Source organism: Colletes gigas, unplaced genomic scaffold (assembly GCF_013123115.1).
Source record: "Colletes gigas isolate AHSC1104 unplaced genomic scaffold, ASM1312311v1 Colletes_gigas_Sc00040, whole genome shotgun sequence".
Lineage (NCBI taxonomy): Eukaryota > Metazoa > Arthropoda > Insecta > Hymenoptera > Colletidae > Colletes > Colletes gigas.
Window position 1 is genome coordinate 1,335,626 of NW_025106669.1, and position 22,269 is coordinate 1,357,894.

The 22,269-nt window shown below is 38.2% G+C and overlaps 2 protein-coding genes across 2 annotated transcripts in view; one reads left to right on the forward strand and one right to left on the reverse strand.

Moving 5' to 3' along the window:
* The window catches only part of LOC122402847 (ADP-ribosylation factor-like protein 6-interacting protein 1), a 52,157-nt gene extending 50,193 nt beyond the window's left edge, over nt 1-1,964 (forward strand). Inside the window, exon 6 of the mRNA XM_043405977.1 lies at nt 1,578-1,964. The gene's annotated coding sequence lies outside the window, so the exon portion shown is untranslated. The remainder of the gene's footprint in view (nt 1-1,577) is intronic.
* LOC122402831 (protein PFC0760c-like) overlaps nt 1-18,005 on the reverse strand; it is a 31,020-nt gene extending 13,015 nt beyond the window's left edge. Inside the window, exons 1-2 of the mRNA XM_043405952.1 lie at nt 17,970-18,005; nt 16,634-17,901 (exon numbers count right to left, since the gene is read on the reverse strand). Coding sequence (XP_043261887.1) covers nt 16,634-17,901; nt 17,970-18,005 — 1,304 coding nt within the window. The remainder of the gene's footprint in view (nt 1-16,633; nt 17,902-17,969) is intronic.
* Between the last annotated feature and the right edge of the window lie 4,264 nt (nt 18,006-22,269).

The following is a 22,269-nucleotide window of genomic DNA, read 5'->3' on the forward strand; positions in this document are numbered from 1 at the left end:
GACCTAACCCAGACCTAACCCAGACCTAACCCAGACCTAACCCAGACTTAATTCAGACCTAACCCAGACCTAACCAGATTTAATTCAGACCTAACCCAGACCTAACCCAGACTTATTTCAGACCTAACCCAGACCTAACCCAGACCTAACCCAGATCTATCCCAGACCTAACCCAGACCTAACCCAGATCTATCCCAGACCTAACCCAGACCTAACCCAGACCTAATCCAAACCTAACCCAGACCTAACCCAAACCTAACCCAAACCTAACCCAGACCTAACCCTCGTTATCAGCGATGAATTGGTCTGGGTTAGGTCTGGCATAAGTCTGAATTAAGTCTGGGTTAGGTCTGGGTTAGGTCTGGGTTATTTGATTCTTTTACATATATATGTTTGACAGAACTTTTAACAGTAGAACTGTAACAACTCATTCTCAAGTTTACATGTTAAAGAAAATAAATTTCAATAGTCTCCATAAATTTTAACGAGGTTACGAAAGCAACTACTACGACAACTTTTAACTTGTATAGTTTACAATTGCCTAAAATGAAAGTTTTGGTCCCGTTAACAATTTTAGGATTTTAGACCTGCAGTCAACGTGTGAAAGAATCAAAATTTTAATCAACAATCAATGGAAAAGATGGTCCCCTAGAAGACGCTTCCACTCTCGAGTCTCCAGTTTCTTTCACTACATTTCGTTATTTCGAAAGAATTTATCAATTCCTGAAAGACGAGAGGTTTCGCCAGGTCGACGGTTGTGTTTCGTATTAATGCAGCCGATATTAAAGCGGGTCGAGTTTGTACACAAAGGCACGGCCCCGATGGGCGATCAAAGGGGGCAATGTTTCTCGTAGCACTTCGTTAAACGCGCGTGTTTCCTCTCTTCGTCCTCTTTGTGTTCGTCGGTTGCACGGTATCCGGGATTCCCGGCGTGTTCTCGCGTTAATAAGAGCATAAGTCACCGTGCGCGGAGACGTTGTATTTATAAGATCGATTATTCTTGGAACGTCGCGGCGTGCGCTCTGCCGATGTGTATTGTTACGAATCCGACCGTGTTCCCATTTAACGATTCATTTACGATTCCTAATGTCATCGACGCAACGTATCATTCTTCCAAACAGAATCTAAAACGATAGCAGCGGTATATATTCCAAAGAAAAGGAAAAAACAATCGAATCGGTGTTTTCGTGCTTTCGAATCTCATTCAAAATCGAGGCTAATTCCAGAACTTTGAATCCTTCTACTTTTCGTTGCACCACAAATCCGAATTAGTAATTATTCACACCCTCTATATACTCAAATACATTTAAATTCCCGTAATTTGATGAAAGATTTCAAACGTTGATAGTGAAACGCTGATAGTCGCAACGTGTGTTCCTCGATGTATATTGTTTCGAATCCACCGTGTTTCGTTCGAAGATTCCTCGACTGTTAATCCCAACTCGCGTGGTTTTGTCTTCGTAAATTTAAAAATCGTTCTTTGGATCGGACAATCCACCCGCGAAAGAAAGTTGTGTGAGTTGCGCGCGCATAGAGTGTCCGGTTGCGTCGGCTGACCACAAATATTTGAATTACAGGAAACGGTGGTGAACGATAGTCGGGGAGAGGCTCGTTTCGATCGGGAAAGCAATTGTGCCTGACAAGTGAGGTATACGTACCCGATTAGAAATTAACTAGTGCGTCTGTTACGAACCGCGGGATCGAAAGTGCTCGGAGGTGAATCTATTGAGTGAATCCGCGAGCGGATGCAGTGGAGAAAGTGGTTGGAGCCGGTGCATGGTCAGACGATCAGTGGTGAAAAAAGAGGAAGAAAAATAGAAGCAAAAAACGAGCACCACACGATTGGGAATTATGTGACGAGCAGATGTCATCATGGGAATTCAAAGCACCGCTCAGTTCGTCGAGAAGTACCACCATATTATCGGTGAGAAACTATTTTAGTTATTTTATGTTATTGTTAGTGGATAGAGGAAGAAGAAACTGTGGAAATTGAGGATGATTTTTGAAATTATTCGTGTAATGTTCCTGGCGATTGATCAGTTATGGATACGAGCATAGTTTGAATTATTAATGGATTGTTTGTATTTATTTACTTTTTCCATTGATTGTTGATTAAAATTTTGATTCTTTGACACGTTGACTGGCAGTCTAAAATCCTAAAATTGTTTACGGGACGAAAAGTTTCATTTTAGGCAATTGAAAACTACACAACTTAAAAGTTGTCGCAGTAGTTGTTTTCGTAACCTCGTTAAAATTTATGGAGCCTATTGTGGCGTCGCCTCTCATGCTCGCCACCAGAGGGGTCGCGCTCTCACAAGCGCGAGACCGACCCCTCGTGTATATACACTCCTCGAACGACTTCCCAATATCCCAGTCGTCTAAGGCAGGGCCTGCTAGAAAGCCTTACTGATGGAGTCCCCTAGCAGGCCCCGGACGAAACGCGCACCCTCCTTTCCTTTTCTGTCCTCCTACGATTTTCACGAGATCCCTACCCGCAGCGAAGTAGCGCCACACTATTAAAATTTATTTTCTTTAACATTTCAACTTGAGAATTCATTGTTTTAGTTCCACTGTTAAAAGTTCTGTCACCCATATATATATAAAAGAATAAAATAACCCAGACCTAACCCAGACTTAATTCAGACTTAATTCAGACCTAACCCAGACCTAACCCAAACCTAACCCCCGTTATCAGCGATGAATTGGTCTAGGTTAGGTCTGGAATAAGTCTGAATTAAGTCTGGGTTAGGTCTGGGTTAGGTCTGAATTAAGTCTGGGTTAGGTCTGGGTTGGGTCTAAATTAAGTTTGGGTTAGGTCTGGGTTAGGTCTGAATTAAGTCTGGGTTAGGTCTGGGTTAGGTCTGAATTAAGTTTGGGTTAGGTCTGGGTTAGGTCTGAATTAAGTCTGGGTTAGGTCTGGGTTAGGTCTGAATTAAGTCTGGGTTAGGTCTGGGTTAGGTCTGAATTAAGTCTGGGTTAGGTCTGGGTTAGGTCTGAATTAAGTCTGGGTTAGGTCTGGGTTAGGTCTGAATTAAGTCTGGGTTAGGTCTGGGTTAGGTCTGAATTAAGTCTGGGTTAGGTCTGGAATAAGTCTGAATTAAGTCCTAACCCAGACTTAATTCAAACTTAAACCAGACCTAACCCAGACCTAACCCAGACCTAACCCAGACTTAATTCAGACCTAACCCAGACCTAACCCAGACTTGATTCAGTCCTAACCCAGACCTAACCCAGACCTAACCTAGACTTAATTCAGAGCTAACCCAGACCTAACCCAGACCTAACCCAGACTTAATTCAGACCTAACCCAGACCTAACCCAGACCTAACCCAGACCTAACCTAGACTTAATTCAGACCTAACCCAGACCTAACCCAGACTTGATTCAGTCCTAACCCAGACCTAACCCAGACCTAACCTAGACTTAATTCAGAGCTAACCCAGACCTAACCTAGACTTAATTCAGAGCTAACCCAGACCTAACCCAGACCTAACCCAGACTTGATTCAGACCTAACCCAGACCTAACCCAGACCTAACCCAGACCTAACCCAGACCTAACCGTGTCAGTCAAAGTGTTAATTATGTCATAGTACTTGTATTGGTGTTTTGGGAAAAATAAGGCCAAAGTAGAGAGAATCTTGCAATTATCAAGGATCGACATAGCAAGTAGTATAAATGATGTCTTATTTGCTTTTGTTACGTTGCAAAATCACTATAAATTTCACTATTTCCCAAACTGCTTTAAATTACGTTTTTAATTTATTTTGGTACTATTTTTGTAAAAAATGATTCGTCAAAATTGAGCAATCTTAAATTTTTCATTTAAATCTTTTCTACTTTAATTATGTAATTTTCATGTGAATATCATCAAAAAATCCCTATTAAAAATCCAGTAATACTGGAACATTTCTCAGAAACAAAATAATAATTTCAAACTCTTTCGAACTTTCAAATCACTTATTTACCAGCAAAACACCACACAAAGTATCCCTTTGCAGTTTATAATAAAAAAAGAAATTTATAGCTTTAACACCCTTTAGCATCGAATTTCTATTTTCCAACTCTTTTCATAATAAGCAGCTCGGTACATCGATAATTTATATTTTTACACGTTCCTCGCGCCCTACTCTCTTCTTCTTATATTTTTCTATATTTTTAGATTATAAATTACACCGCAGGGGGTTTAAATCGAAGTCAAAACGTTTAAATATAGTATCGTTGTTCAAACTATGCTCGACTTTCGTATTTTTTCATCTCAGAGAACAGAATCGAACAATTGTTGTCTTCTGAAAGAACATTGCACGTTTGAGGTTAAGGATTTCGAAGTTTAAACGCAAGTGAACATCGTTTCGTGTGTATCTACTTATTTATTCTGATTTATTTCGGAAAATTTAATAATCCCTCGATATTTTACCCTTTCTGTCGAAATAAAAATCATGAGGTTCGTATCTCGATCGAGTTAGATGCATATCTCTTTCAATTTTTTATAAGTTTAACCAGCTACGAAAAAAGGAATTAAAATTCTGTAAAATCAACCTTCCAAATTGAATTTCACAGTTTCCTCTTTCGCTGTTCCATGGATTGGGTAAATTTTATTCTAATTCACGAAATAAAATTCACCCAATCCTGCAAGAAATGCATTTTTAGTGCGCAGGTGTGCGGTCACTGACCGCCATTTTGGAACCGTGTTAACGAATATCCCCAATCTCGACCCTCCTCGTCACCGGAGATCTCCCAGAAACTACGAAACGAAGAATACACAAAGAGCACATCCGCCAACACATGTTGCCTTCTCCATCTCTTCTCCTCTCCTCTCAATATCTCAAGCTCCTCGACATTTTGACAGTGGTGAATCGTCTTTTCTGTAAAACTTTCTTGCACGCCGTAAATCAAACCGCGCCGCCTCGATAAAAGCTAATTTTCCGGCGCACCGAAAATAGAACTGTATCCTCGTCGAGATCGACGGATACGATCGTACATCGAGCCCCGCTGATCGTTAAGAGCAGATCGAGGGATCGTGGATGCTTCGAATTACAAAATTTCACGTTGCAAAATCTGCTCGTATAAATACGAGGAACGGTGGGGAAGAAAAAGACATTCGAACCACTCCTAAGCGATACGCGATTAGGATACCCGTTAGTCTATTTTACGGGCGTTTCTCTGACCGTTGATGAAACGTGATCGACAGTCGGACAGCGATCGGGGTGGGGTCGCGTGTGTATATTTAAAACCGTTCCGTCAGGGATTTTCCCGGGACGTCTCGAGCACGTCAAGAAAACGCGTTCGATAATTCATCGATCGTCGAATCGATCGTCTGTGCCTTTTCGCGACGATGCACTGCAACTAATGAGAAAATCGACACGCTCGTAACTCGTGTTTATCGACTGCGTGACGTTAATGAAATGAAACCCCGTTATTTTTAACAACCTCTACCTCAAATATGCCTTTCGATTCATTTCGACTTGAAATGGCAGGAAAAACCGGTTGATCGCAGTTCGAACGAAATATCGCGAATACGGTGCATTCGTGAGAAATGAAATTTATTTGTTAAGAAATTTTCTGTGTTAGGTTAGGTCTGGGTTAGGTCTGAATTAAATCTGGGTTAGGTCTGGGTTAGCTCTGGAATAAGTCTGAATTAAATCTGGGTTAGGTCTGGGTTAGGTCTGGGTTAGGTCTGGAATAAGTCTCAATTAAGTCTGGGTTAGGTCTGGGTTAGGTCTGGAATAAGTCTGGGTTAGGTCTGGGTTAGGTCTGGGTTAGGTCTGGGTTAGGTCTGAATTAAGTCTGGGTTAGGTCTGGCTTAGGTCTGGAATAAGTCTGGGTTAGGTCTGGGTTAGGTCTGGAATAAGTCTGAATTAAGTCTGGGTTAGGTCTGGGTTAGGTCTGGAATAAGTCTGGGTTAGGTCTGAATTAAGTCTGGGTTAGGTCTGGGTTAGGTCTGGAATAAGTCTGGGTTAGGTCTGGGTTAGGTCGGGAATAAGTCTGAATTAAGTCTGGGTTAGGTCTGGGTTAGGTCTGGAATAAGTCTGGGTTAGGTCTGGGTTAGGTCTGAATTAAGTCTGGGTTAGGTCTGGGTTAGGTCTGAATTAAGTCTGGGTTAGGTCTGGGTTAGGTCTGGAATAAGTCTGGGTTAGGTCTGGGTTAGGTCTGAATTAAGTCTGGGTTAGGTCTGGGTTAGGTCTGAATTAAGTCTGGGTTAGGTCTGGGTTAGGTCTGGAATAAGTCTGGGTTAGGTCTGGGTTAGGTCTGGAATAAGTCTGAATTAAGTCTGGGTTAGGTCTGGGTTAGGTCTGGAATAAGTCTGGGTTAGGTCTGGGTTAGGTCTGAATTAAGTCTGGGTTAGGTCTGGGTTAGGTCTGAATTAAGTCTGGGTTAGGTCTGGGTTAGGTCTGGAATAAGTCTGAATTAAGTCTGAGTTAGGTGTGGGTTAGGTCTGGAATAAGTCTGGGTTAGGTCTGGGTTAGGTCTGGGTTAGGTCTGGAATAAGTCTGAATTAAGTCTAGGTTAGGTCTGGACTTAAAGTCTAGGTTAGGACTTAATTCAGACTTATTCCAGACCTAACCCAGACTTAATTCAGACCTCACCCAGACCTAACCCAGACTTAATTCAGACCTCACCCAGACTTAACCCAGACTTAATTCAGACCTAACCCAGACCTAACCCAGACTTAATTCAGACCTAACCCAGACCTAACCCAGACTTATTCCAGACCTAACCCAGACCTAACCCAGACTTAATTCAGACCTAACGCAGACCTAACCCAGACTTAATTCAGACTTATTCCAGACCTAACCCAGACCTAACCCAGACCTAACCCAGACTTAATTCAGACCTAACACAGACCTAACCCAGACTTATTCCTGACCTAACCCAGACCTAACCCAGACCTAACCCAGACTTAATTCAGACCTAAGGCAGACCTAACCCAGACTTAATTCAGACTTATTCCAGACCTAACCCAGACCTAACCCAGACCTAACCCAAACCTAACCCAGACCTAACCCAAACCTAACCCAAACCTAACCCCCGTTATCAGCGATGAATTGGTCTAGGTTAGGTCTTTAATAAGTCTGAATTAAGTCTGGGTTAGGTCTAGGTTAGGTCTGGGTTATTTTATTTCGGCGTTCGATAATTCATCGATCGTCGAATCGATTGTCTGTGCCTTTTCGCGACGATGCACTGCAACTAATGAGAAAATCGACTCGCTCGTAACTCGTGTTTATCGACTGCGTGACGTTAACGAAATGAAACCCCGTTATTTTTAGCGCCCTCTTCCTCAAATATGCCTTTCGGTTCATTTCGACTTGAAATGGCAGGAAAAACCGGTTGATCGCAGTTCGAACGAAATATTGCGAATACGGTGCATTCGTGAAAAATGAAATTTATTTGTTAAGAAATTTTCTGTGTTAGGTTAGGTCTGGGTTAGGTCTGGAAGAAAAATTAGATTTTCTAATTAGCAAACTCGTCTTTTTAAGAGTAAATTAAGACCTAACCCAGACCTAACCCAGACTTAATTCAGACTTATTCCAGACCTAACCCAGACCTAACCCAGACTTAATTCAAACTTATTCCAGACCTAACCCAGACCTAACCCAGACCTAATAATGTGTTAATATTTAACTAAATGTCACTGTCCTGGTCAACATATTTACTAAAAATTCCCCAATGGAATTTAGATCGTAAATTTAGTGATATAATAAAAAAAACAAAATGGAGTCATCTATATTCTTTGCTGGAAGTGTTTTTTAATTGTTTTCACTTTTCTAATGTTCAAGGTAAAAATTTATGAAGCAAAAAAAGATTGTAAAAATAGTGCAATGTAATTGACCGATAGATGGCGCTTTGCTGATGTATTTTTTTCGTTCTTTCAATTTATTCGTACGAATGCATTTAGAGGTAATTCTTTAGATTAGTATGGATAATGGAGGATTCACTGCACAAGGTCATTTTCTAAATTATGATGATTAACGAATCTTTCCATTCTGACTGAAGGAGGCTTGTTAGAGCACCAATGGCCTGCTTGGTACGGAATGTACTAATTGGTTAAATTGTCTTCCATAACTTTGGCTGATATTCGTTGCTCTTTTCAATTTTATATTTTTTAAACAGATATATAGAACATGCTGACGATGAGTAGCAACCAAATTATTTTTTAATTTTTTTATAATTTACAATTTATTTTTTTAGTATATTTTTATTCTTTGCAAAATAAACTTTCCAAGTCGATGCATAAATTTGATGTAATTTTCAAATAATCAGGGATTTATTCTGATAGAAATTGAAATCAATTCTCATTTCAATAATATTTCTTTAGGGTTGCAAAGTCGAAATTTTTCAATGCAAGAATTTGTCATGGAATTTATTTTCACAGACTCGTTAAAATCCAAGGGCCCCACCTAGCTTTATTTTCTTCTACATCTAATCTTGGTAATTAATTTATTTAACTCCTTAAAAATCCGCCATAATATTTCCAGTGGTCGAAACACGATTCGAATGTCGCGCGCTTCGTAATGGCGGAACGGAAGTGCGCCACAAGCGCGTTCCACCGGCCACGTTGGGCCCCCAGAATCATTCGTATCTGTGTCCAACAAACGTGGACCAGCTACCCGTGATAAATCGTTCGAGATTTCTCGTGATCCTCTTCCCTGACGACTCGTAAGATCGATAATATACTCGTACGCTTCGCTGGTCGTAGCATTTGGCAGAGATCCCCGGTTCCGCCCGCGCCGTACGGTTTCTGCTGGCATACGCTGGACCGCGTAATCCATAAATAAGTGGTATCCGTTTTCGAATCGGCTGCAACGTAAACCCGCGACTGCAGGTAGCCGGGGATTATTGGTTTTGCGTGTCTGCTTCTCGTTCGAGCGGGGGGGGGGAGGGGCCGGGCACGTGTGGGCAAACGGTGCACTCGACGAAAGGCCAAAGGCCTTCGTGCAAGCTTCGGATCACTCCTCCGCTCTTGGAACGAGCCTGGCGTGACGAAGAAGGGATCCACGCGCTCGTTTCGTGACACGAACGTGTCTTGCACGGGCTTCCTCGGCTAGACACGCCGTTATATCTCGATTATTATCAAGCTAGACTCACACATACACTCAACCATACGTTGACTGCCATACCTAACTGCACATCAGACTATGAAGGTCTTCAATTCTCAAAGAAAACTATAAAATGCGCTTAACATGCAAAAATATGAGAAATACTTGAAGTAAGACTACTTGTTTCTTATTAGTCTAAAATTTCTATGGTTTGCGAGGATAACTACAGTTTTGGAACGCTAAAATCTGCAGAGCAGACTGCGAAAGTTTTTGATTCTCGAAAGAAACTAGAAAAAATACAGTCGGTAACGAAGGTAACGTTCGTACCGATACAGCGAACGCTCTTGTGGCAGGAAACATGACTCGATATCGTACAGAAGTTACCATTCACGTAATAATAATAATAATACGTTTTTATTACCACGCACGAATGCAAGATATTATTTAAATTTTTCTATTTCGTTCGAATATCCTCCATCTGCAACGTAAATCGTAAGATTTACTATTAAATTTCATTCCTGTTATTTCGATATATTTTTATCTATAACTTAACACTTTACCGACCGGTAGCGGTTGATTAATCGGCTATCGGTCGGTAAGCGTTGGTCGGTAAAACAGTTGATTAATACGCGGTCGGTCGGTAAGTGTTGGCCGGTAAAATAGTCGATTAATAGGCTATCGGTCGGTAATGTGTTAATCCTAATCCATTCAAAATAAGATTTACTACTAAATTCAATTCCTGATATTTTGATATATATAACTTGATTCTAATCCATTAAAAATTAGATTTACTATTAAATTTAATTCCTGATATTTCCAATATATTTTTATATATAACTTGATTCTAATCCATTCAAAATAAGAGATTTACTATTAAATTTAATTCCTGATATTTTCATATATTTTGATATGATATTATATTAAATTTAATAGATATTTACTATTAAATTTAATTCCTGATATTCGATAACTCGATTCCAATCAATTCAAAGTATTTCAAAGATATCTATATCCACCGAGTTTCTAATCTACCCATCGTTTACCATGATTCGTTAACCAAAGAACCAATCAATAGATGGTTCTGTGTGTTCTGAGTACCGATATCCGGAAAGCTAGCGATTCCCCTTAGCTTTGTGGCGACAGGTGCGTTTTCTGTCGCGAGGTTATGCTCTACTTTACCGATTAAAGGGTTGAAGTTAGGGTTGTTATAAGAAAAAGTTAATGTTAATGTTTTTTGTTTTTGATCGGTAGGGGACGGCTAGTAGTTTGTTTAAACAGTTACAAGAATAAACTCGGAGTTCTCCAGATATTCAAAAGTGTCATACATATGTTCTAATTTATTACGGCTACAATTGGTGACCCCCGACGTGATCAAAGGAGAGATTCTGTGTAAAATTCAAATTAAAAAAAAAAAGTAAAATGTTCCATTCACCTACTAGAGCAGAGGCGACAGAAAACGCACCTGTCGCCACAAGCTTTCAAGCGCGACTGCCACCTGACGGGGCTTTCGCGTGAGTAGGGACGCGGTCCGTACGGTGGCGCCGCCAGGCGGCTCGCGGTCGAAGTGCTGGCGCGCGGAGCGTTTCGGAACAGAAGGCTCGCGGCGCGCGCGACGAACGGGCAGAAGTACCGGCGCGTGCGGCGACCTTGCGATATTTTTGCGCCACGCTAAAAATAACCCGCGCATTTTATAACACGACCGGCGAGGACTGACCGTTTTCGCTACACGTTGCACACATTTCGGAAAATTTGAAAGCTCGTGGACCTTTAACGTTAATCGCAGGGTCCCTTCGTGTCTGCAAAGAAAGAAATAAAAATCGACGCGTAAATAAACATCGAACTATCGTCTAGAAAGCTTCAAACATTGACGAAGACTAATTAAGAGTGGAACGTTGGAAATTCGGGTTAATTCTCGCGACTTGCAAGATCGAAATCGTTAAAAGATTTAGTTATTATCGTGAATATTACCGTAATTTCACAGTCACCTTAGATATTTTTTTATGAGAATATTTTTTATTTCTTGACTCCATTTTTTATATCTGTAATTTAATTTTTCTTCTCCGTTCGATGTTGACCATTCTATATTAATGAAAACTCGACAATTTAAGCACGGAATGTTTATTATAAATAACTTTTGAATTATTTTGGTTATTTTTAGTTTCCAAAAAAAAAAAAAAAAAAAAAAAATTGAAAATTCGATTCAAAAGTTTTTGACTTTATTTTCCTTGGTAGATGTAGTAATAACGATACATATTGATAAAAAAATGACAAGTCAAATTTCTATTATAGCTGTTCAACGTGAAATATTTTTTTTTATTCTGATTTGTCACGTGTTTGGCGATAGAGAGTTGATCGATGTTTGATGATAGGTGTGTCAGATGATTGGTATTGTTTGGAAGTAACGAGACCACGCGATGAATGTACGATTGAATTTCACGCCGGAGCTTTTAAAGTCGCGTCTAATTGTATTGCCATTAATCTAAGCGGCGTTTATTTTCGGGCTGGTGCTCTCATCCAGACATTCGATATACGATCCCTCGGATGCAAAGCATTAATTCAATTATTTTATTTTCGCGTCCCGGTTATTTTAGACGCCGATCTCCGCCCGTCTGACTTTCCAATGATCTATAGATCTCGCTTCGAGTCGAATCAGGCACTCAAATTACTAAATTTCCTAGTGAATGTTTCTATAAAACTAAATTCAGAACAAAAACAATCTATACTTATCTCGATTTTTATGTTCGCGCAAAACTCAAGATCTATTGAACCGATCTTCCTCAAATTTTGACACGTTATTCCTGCATACTCTAGGACGGACTTAGGCTATGTAGCATGACTCAGAAGCGCGTTATTAACATGTAATTTATGTGCAAAGATTTCATGTGTAACGACCGTTTGGCGGACCACGCGACCCCTGTATACGACAGTCTACGTGCGCGCGCATACGCGTTAACGGCCCGCGCGATACCTCGCCCGTAGCAGTACCGCGATGTCACCGCCAGGTGGCGTAGCTTCTCGAGCGCTTTCTCGCGAGAGTATTGCATTATCGCGGATATGTATGTCAGGACGATCGTTTGGTCATAAATTGCTTTTGCAATGAGATGCGTGGAAAACGTATTCAAGGGTCGCGTGTGGCCACATATTTACGATTGCAAGGAAGAATCGGTCTTCAGAACGAAGAACTGAGAATCCAGTTTACTCAGTTTACTAAGTCCAATTACTTCTGGTGAATAGACATTCCCCCGATATCCTACTCACTTAGCAGAAAAAAATTCGAGAAGCTATGAAATTTTTCGAGAAAATTAAAAAATTTCAAATCATTCTAAAAAAATTATTTTCAATTACGAGGGCTGATTACAATTACTTTTGGTGAATAGACATGCCCCCGAAATCCTACTCACTTTGCAGAAAAAAATTCGAGAAGTTATGAAATTTTTCGACAAAATTAAAAAACTTCAAATCATTCTAAAAAAATTATGTTTAGTTACAAGGGTCAATTACAAGAATTTTTGGTGCCTAGATGTACCACCGAAATCCTACGCACTTTTGGGAAAAAAATTCTTTACCGAAAATCTAATGCGAGGCTTCCCTGAAATTTCATGCGAATCTTCAAAATGTCATAACTCCTGAACGGATTGGACGATTTTAATTCATCAAAATGCAAACGACGCGTATTTTGGTGGAGAGTATGTAGAAATTCCATAAATATTCGAAAAGTTATTCCTTGACACCGTAAAATGAGAAAACCCCCATAAAAATGGTCCAATTTTCAAACAGCCATAACTCCTACAATAGTGAATACGTTTCAATGAAACTTTTTTCTGCTATAGAGCTCACGGATGCCTACAAAAAAGTATTAGACAATGTTTCCGTAGGGCATCAATCAAAATTACTAAAAATCAAAAACTAATATAAGAAAAATCGACGGGGAGTTGGTAGGTACCTAAATTTTTCAACGAAAAAAAAATGTCAAATCATACTAAAAAAATTATATTCAGTTGCAGAGGTCAATTACAACCATTTTTAGTCATTACACATATCCACGAAATCCTACGCATTTTCGAGAAAAAAATTCGAGTAGGAACTGAAATTTTTAAACAAAATTAAAAAACTTCAAATCATTCTAAAAAAATTATTTTTAGTTACAAGGGTCAATTACAAGAATTTTTGGTGCCTAGATGTACCACCGAAATCCTACGCACTTTTGGGAAAAAAATTCTTTACCGAAAATCTAATGCGAGGCTTCCCTGAAATTTCATGCGAATCTTCAAAATGTCATAACTCCTGAACGGATTGGACGATTTTAATTCATCAAAATGCAAACGACGCGTATTTTGGTGGAGAGTATGTAGAAATTCCATAAATATTCGAAAAGTTATTCCTTGACACCGTAAAATGAGAAAACCCCCATAAAAATGGTCCAATTTTCAAACAGCCATAACTCCTACAATAGTGAATACGTTTCAATGAAACTTTTTTCTGCTATAGAGCTCACGGATGCCTACAAAAAAGTATTAGACAATGTTTCCGTAGGGCATCAATCAAAATTACTAAAAATCAAAAACTAATATAAGAAAAATCGACGGGGAGTTGGTAGGTACCTAAATTTTTCAACGAAAAAAAAATGTCAAATCATACTAAAAAAATTATATTCAGTTGCAGAGGTCAATTACAACCATTTTTAGTCATTACACATATCCACGAAATCCTACGCATTTTCGAGAAAAAAATTCGAGTAGGAACTGAAATTTTTAAACAAAATTAAAAAACTTCAAATCATTCTAAAAAAATTATTTTTAGTTACAAGGGTCAATTACAAGAATTTTTGGTGCCTAGATGTACCACCGAAATCCTACGCACTTTTGGGAAAAAAATTCTTTACCGAAAATCTAATGCGAGGCTTCCCTGAAATTTCATGCGAATCTTCAAAATGTCATAACTCCTGAACGGATTGGACGATTTTAATTCATCAAAATGCAAACGACGCGTATTTTGGTGGAGAGTATGTAGAAATTCCATAAATATTCGAAAAGTTATTCCTTGACACCGTAAAATGAGAAAACCCCCATAAAAATGGTCCAATTTTCAAACAGCCATAAGTCCTACAATAGTGAACACGTTTCAATGAAACTTTTTTCTGCTATAGAGCTCACGGATGCCTACAAAAAAGTATTAGACAACTTTTCTCTAGAGCGTCAAACAAAATTACTAAAAATGAAAAACATATAGGGTAGGTGTCGAAATTTTTCAGCGAAACAAAAATTTTCGAATCGTTTTGAAAAAATTATTTTTAGCTGTGGGGGGAGATTGCAATCATTTTTTGTGAATAGATACTCCGCCGAAATCCTACGCACTTTCGAGAAAAAAATTCTTTACCGAAAATATATTCTGTGTCCGGAAATATTTCCATAACTTTTTAACGAAGCCTCAATCAAGAAATTGATATTCTTCATTTTCGTCTTGTTTTGGCCTCTAGAATCTCCCGTTAAAATTTTTTCATCCTCCCTGTATAAGAAATGGGAAATTTTAATTTTCAAGAAACTACTTAATACGCTCAATATGCAACTATATCTATACTATTACATAAAGAGAGAGTCGATTTTTATGTTCGCGCAAAACTCAAGACCTATTGAACCGATCTTCCTCAAATTTTGACACGTTATTCCTGCATACTCTAGGACGGACGTAGGCTATGTAGCATGTCTCAGAAGCTCGTTATTAACATGTAATTTATGTGCAAAGATTTCATGTGTAACGACCGTTTGGCGGACCACGCGACCCCTGTATACGACAGTCTACTTGCGCGCGCATACGCGTTAACGGCCCGCGCGATACCTCGCCCGTAGCAGTACCGCGATGTCACCGCCAGGTGGCGTAGCTTCTCGAGCGCTTTCTCGCGAGAGAATTGCATTATCGCGGATACATATGTCAGGACGATCATGTGATTATAAATTGCATTTGCACTAGGTCTGGCGAACTCGAGACGAGGCATGCTAGTTTTAATAATAAAATTCAATTAAAATATCGATTTTGTTGAAGTTCATACGTAATGAAATATGAATTTTATGAGGTTCATACGTAATGAAATATCAATTTTATAAAATTCATACGTAACTTTCCATTTACGAAATTTCCTAAAAGAAAAGTAAATTCTTTCGACAAAGCTCCGACAGCAAAAACAATTTTAACAATAAAATTCAATTCAACTACCAAAAGAAAACCTCAATTTTTTGAAATCGTAAAATTGGATCGCAAGAAAAGTTTTATTTATTTTCTGTCTCCAATGAAATATACTGCTCTTCGATTAATTTAATTTAGACGAAGTATTTTAAATTTTTTTGACGATTAAAAAAGAATTTCATAGTAGAATTGTTATGTTTATTGTTTGTGGAAGTGGATGTAAGTGATTTTAATTTATTTTTTAATGTTAATTTGTCCTTCTATTGTGAGAGAAACGGTAGAATGTCGGGATTCTCGCGATGTGTACGCGACGTGGAGCAAGCGATGGCGATCGTGCGAGCACCAGAACAGAATTAACACGAAGGGGGGTCAATCCGGTATTTCTGGCGCGATTGTCCGTCGAAAAATAGATCCGTATGGCGGTTCGGATTAAAAGACGCCACTGGGACGATTATTCTGGCGCTGTTACGCTACTCGTGTCCTTCCGTGATTCTTTCTCTCTCGTGTCCTCATCCATCTCTCTTCTGTTTGCTCCAGGAACGAAAATAGCGACACGGTGCTATCGATTTCTTCCATTTTTCCGATCGATCGATCCACTAAGTACGTCCACGAACATTTTTTCAGCTCGAAACTACCATTCTCTTTCAGTTTTATTAGTTTTATTAAACTCCTTTGTCTCAACTTCGTTCAGTCGATTCGTAATTATTAGACTTAAGCCCATTAAGTAATTATTAGACGGAACTGATTCCAATTAGGATCCCAAAGATTTTTGATTAACTTAAAAAATATGATTTAAAAGAATTCCGAATAGTAATAATTAGACAACGAATGTTTATGCATTTATGGGAAATTTTAATTTACAAAAAGCTACAGAATTTGGTTAATATGCAGTAATATAAGAAATACTTCAAGTAAGATACTAATTATTATATTTAAGGGTTGAGACAATCACAAAGCTTCAATTTCATGAATTTTATTAATAAAAATATGAATTTGCACGAATTCGCACAGATATTTTAATATATTTTAAACACACGTCCTTTCCTCAAGAATTTTATCCAAATTGAAACCAAAGTATTAGGAAAACAATTATCTATGAAGATGTTGATTTATGTTAAGACTGTTACGTATTAAATTTGCTTAAACTTGCAAACATAAACTGCCTTTTTTTGGTCGATATTTGTACGGATACAAGATACACATAAAAGAAAGTATAACGCTATATTAAAACAGAGAATAGAAAAATATGAATAGTAAATTGTATCTGCATTTAGAAGATTTATTATTACTATTATTGTTATTACCACTACTACTACTACTACTACTACTACAATCATTATTATTATTATTATTATTATTATTATCATCATCATCATAATCGTCATAATTATAATCATCATAATCATAATCATCATACTCATCATCATAATCGTCATAATCATCATACTCATCATCATAATGATCATACTCATCATCATAATCATCATAATCATCATAATCATCATACTCATCATAATCATCATACTCATCATCATAATCATCATAATCATCATACTCATCATCATAATCATCATAATAATCATACTCATCATCATAATCATCATACTCATCATCATAATCGTCATAATCGTCATAATCGTAATAATCATCATACTCATCATCATAATCATCATACTCATCATCATAATCATCATAATCATCATAATCATCATACTCATCATCATAATCATCATACTCATCATCATAATCATCATAATCATCATAATCATCATACTCATCATCATAATCATCATACTCATCATCATACTCATCATTATAATCATCATACTCATCATACTCATCATCATACTCATCATACTCATCATCATAATCATCATAATCATCATAATCATCATACTCATCATACTCATCATACTCATCATCATACTCATCATACTCATCATCATAATCATCATACTCATCATCATACTCATCATCATAATCATCATAATCATCATACTCATCATACTCATCATCATAATCATCATACTCATCATACTCATCATCATAATCATCATACTCATCATCATAATCATCATACTCATCATACTCATTATAATCATCATACTCATCATACTCGTCATCATACTCATCATTATAATCATCATACTCATCATACTGATCATCATACTCATCATACTCATCATCATAATCATCATAATCATCATACTCATCATCATACTCATCATACTCATCATCATACTCATCATCATAATCAGCATAATCATCATACTCATCATACTCATCATCATAATCATCATACTCATCATACTCATTATACTCATCATTATAATCATCATACTCATCATACTCATCATACTCATCATCATAATCATCATACTCATCATCATACTCATCATCATAATCATCATAATCATCATACTCATCATCATACTCATCATACTCATCATCATACTCATCATCATAATCAGCATAATCATCATACTCATCATACTCATCATCATAATCATCATACTCATCATACTCATTATACTCATCATTATAATCATCATACTCATCATACTCATCATACTCATCATCATAATCATCATACTCATCATCATACTCATCATCATAATCATCATAATCATCATACTCATCATCATACTCATCATCATACTCATCATACGTATCATACTCATCATACTCATCATAATCATCATAATCATCTTAATCATCATCATCATCATCATAATCATCATCATCATCATCACCAATATCACCATCTTCATCATCATCATCTTCATCATTATCATTATCATCATCATCATTATCATTATCATTATTATTATTATTATTATTACGTGGACGATACAACAATTAAATTGACAAATATTTTCACGCTATGCACACAGAGAGAAGGGAAGCAAATTTCGACGAAATAACGTCGCTGGTTTCGCGAGTAAAAGCATTTAGCAGCTCATTAAATCGATAATTAACGCGACGCGTCGACACGGTCCCGCGTACCGCGAGCCACCGTGCATGTTTCAAGGTTTCGAAGGTATTCGAATACCTCGGGTATTCAAACCTTGCCCGAAGTGTATATTTATTCACGCCGCTTACTTTTTACGCACGGTACTGTAAATATTATTACGCTGGGGTGGATCCGCGTGTATACGCTTTTTTTCGGTGGCTTGACGTTAGAAGCGCCCCGAATTCTTCAAACGAAACCGATTAAAGTGCTTCGCGGCGATCGCGTTTGGAGAAATCTACCAGCCAGTTACATTCTCTTCACAACTGGATGAATTAACGATCATTAATTTTGTTGTACACCTGCTGTCTTGGGAAAAGTATCGAGTGTACGGTATATCCATTGTCTTCTTATTAGTTTTTTATAATTTTATGTGACTAGGAAAATTTTTTATGTTATATTCGATGTAAAGGGTAATCGTAGTTGGAAAGTTTCGAATCTGTTTGCCAATGAAAGCGTAGGAATTTTATATGTATTTTATTTTTTATTAATGAATTGTATCAGTGCATTATTCATGGTTGTGTGTTATTAAAAATCGAACACAAATTTTTAAGAAAAATCGACAGGTGAAATTAAAAGGTTTCAAATCCTTCTAAAAAAATTATTTTCAGTTAATAGGTCCAATTACAATCATTTTTGGTGAATAGATATACCATCGAAATCCTTCGCATTCTCGAGAAAAAAATTCTTTACTGAAAACACAATGTCTGATCATGAGTGGGGATTCCCCTGAAAATTCGGCGAAATTGAAACGTTTCAAATCGTTCTAAAAAAATTATTTTCAGTTACCAGGATCGATTACAATCATTTTTGGTGAATAGACATAAACCCGAAATTCCTACCATTTTCGAGAAAAAAATTCCACAAGGAATGTCACTTCAATAATTTCATGCGAATTTTTAAAACGTCATAACTTCTGAACGGATTGAAGGATTTTAATGTTTAAAACGGCAAATAACGCGTAATTTAGTGAAGAATATGTAGAAATTCTAACAGTATTGAAAAAGTTGTTCTTTCACCTCGTAAAGTGAGAAAAACCCCATAAAAATGGTCCAATTTTTCAGACAACCATAATTCCTACAATAGTGAATATATTTCAATGAAACTTTTTTCTGACATAGAACTCATGGGTATCTACAAAAAAGCATTAGACAATATTTCCATACAGTGTCAAACAAATTTATTAAAAATGAAAAACTAATTTGCAGGAAAAATCGACAGTCTAAATTTTTCGGCGAAAATGAAAATTTTAGAATCGTTCTGAAAAAATTATTTTTAACTAGGGGTACCAATTACAATAATATTTGGTGAATAGACGTAACCCCGAATTCCTATCCACTTTCGAGAAAAAAATTCGACAAAGTAATCAAATTTTTGGACAAAATTAAAAAATTTCAAGTCGTTCTGAAAAAATTATTTTTAGCTAGGAGATTCAATTAGAATAGTTTTTGATGAATAGGCATACCCTCGAATTCCTACCCATTTTCTAGAAAAAAATTCGACAAAGTAATCAAATTTTTGGACAAAAAGAAAAATTCCAAAATCGTTCTGGAAAAAATATTTTCAGTTACAGGAGTCAATTACAATCATTTTTGGTGAATAGACATACCCCCGAAATCCTACCCATTTTCAAGAAAAAAATTCTTTACCGAAAAATCTAATTTTTGGCCAGAAATGTTATTATAATTTAATTTACACTCTGAATTCCTCCTTTGTTTAGTTCTATAACCTGTTTATAGTGTTACTAGTGACACAAAAATACTAATGAGTATCTAGAACCCCAGAAAAATGAAAAATGGACCAAAAAACTACATTGTCTGCGATTATATTCCTCTTAATCTCGCAATCTTTCAAAAAATCAGTCGTTAAATCATAGTTCGATGTCAACTATCCTCGAAAATCATAAAATTGACATCCCATTCACTCTATTTGCATCCCTATGTTTTTATAATCAAATTTCTTTTTAGTTTCATCCAGTAACGCATTTTATTTTATTAAGTCCTAACGAATGTGTTTGAATTTTGTTTAACACAGCGTCAAGACGATCAATTTGATATTTACAGCAATTAATTTTCAAGGTTCGACCTGTCTGAACATAAAAATCGACGAGTCGAGGTTTTGGATCGCGAACTTGAAAACGATCGCGTTGGAAATCCCCGTGGAATTAATTCGCGTGCCACGAGGTGGCGCTCGTGCGATGTTCAGCTGTTTGTTATGCTGGTCCGAGCTCACGTGGCGTGGTAAAGCGATTTTAAATAAGCCCTGGCCGCGAGTCCGACCGAAATAGCGACAATCAGTCGATGACACTGCGCCGTTGATCTTCCGTGACGGCCGGTTCGACGTCGATCATCAGCCAAACTCGTCATCGATCGATGACGCGTTTGTACGTCTCACGATCGACGACTCCCACTTCCACGTCCACGTGCCTCCTTCACGGTTAGTCATTGATCGTAAAAACGTGGCCAACTCACGCGGTTGAGGCGATATTTCCATTTGGCGATCGTTAAAATAAACTGTCTGAATTATATGTCTGAATAACCAAGTCGTGGTTTGCGTAGTGAAATTAATAGTTTATATGTGAATTACAAAGAATGGTGGCCATCGTGGCCACACTCTAACTCTCTCGCTGTCCGCCGCGTGGCGCTGCGATCACCCAGGACCGTAACTAGCCCAATCCACCACAATTGAATGCTTCTTGGAGAATTCAAAATATTCGGTTAAAAATTACATTTTTGATCGAGAGACTCGCCACACTCTAACTCTCTCGCTGTCCGCCGCGTGGCGCTGCGATCACCCAGGACCGTAACTAGCCCAATCCACCACAATTGAATGCTTCTTGGAGAATTCAAAATATTCGGTTAAAAATTACATTTTTGATCGAGAGACTCGCTACACTCTAACTCTCTCGCTGTCCGCCGCGTGGCGCTGCGATCACCCAGGACCGTAACTAGCCCAATCCACCACAATTGAATGCTTCTTGGAGAATTCAAAATATTCGGTTAAAAATTACATTTTTGATCGAGAGACTCGCCACACTCTAACTCTCTCGCTGTTCGCCGCGTGGCGCTGCGATCACCCAGGACCGTAACTAGCCCAATCCACCACAATTGAATGCTTCTTGGAGAATTCAAAATATTCGGTTAAAAATTACATTTTTGATCGAGAGACTCGCTACACTCTAACTCTCTCGCTGTCCGCCGCGTGGCGCTGCGATCACCCAGGACCGTAACTAGCCCAATCCACCACAATTGAATGCTTCTTGGAGAATTCAAAATATTCGGTTAAAAATTACATTTTTGATCGAGAGACTCGCTACACTCTAACTCTCTCGCTCTCCGCCGCGTGGCGCTGCGATCACCCAGGACCGTAACTAGCCCAATCCACCACAATTGAATGCTTCTTGGAGAATTCAAAATATTCGGTTAAAAATTACATTTTTGATCGAGAGACTCGCTACACTCTAACTCTCTCGCTCTCCGCCGCGTGGCGCTGCGATCACCCAGGACCGTAACTAGCCCAATCCACCACAATTGAATGCTTCTTGGAGAATTCAAAATATTCGGTTAAAAATTACATTTTTGATCGAGAGACTCGCTACACTCTAACTCTCTCGCTGTCCGCCGCGTGGCGCTGCGATCACCCAGGACCGTAACTAGCCCAATCCACCACAATTGAATGCTTCTTGGAGAATTCAAAATATTCGGTTAAAAATTACATTTTTGATCGAGAGACTCGCTACACTCTAACTCTCTCGCTCTCCGCCGCGTGGCGCTGCGATCACCCAGGACCGTAACTAGCCCAATCCACCACAATTGAATGCTTCTTGGAGAATTAAAAATATTCGGTTAAAAATTACATTTTTGATCGAGAGACTCGCTACACTCTAACTCTCTCGCTGTCCGCCGCGTGGCGCTGCGATCACCCAGGACCGTAACTAGCCCAATCCACCACAATTGAATGCTTCTTGGAGAATTCAAAATATTCGGTAAAAAATTACATTTTTGATCGAGAGACTCGCTACACTCTCACTCTCTCGCTCTCCG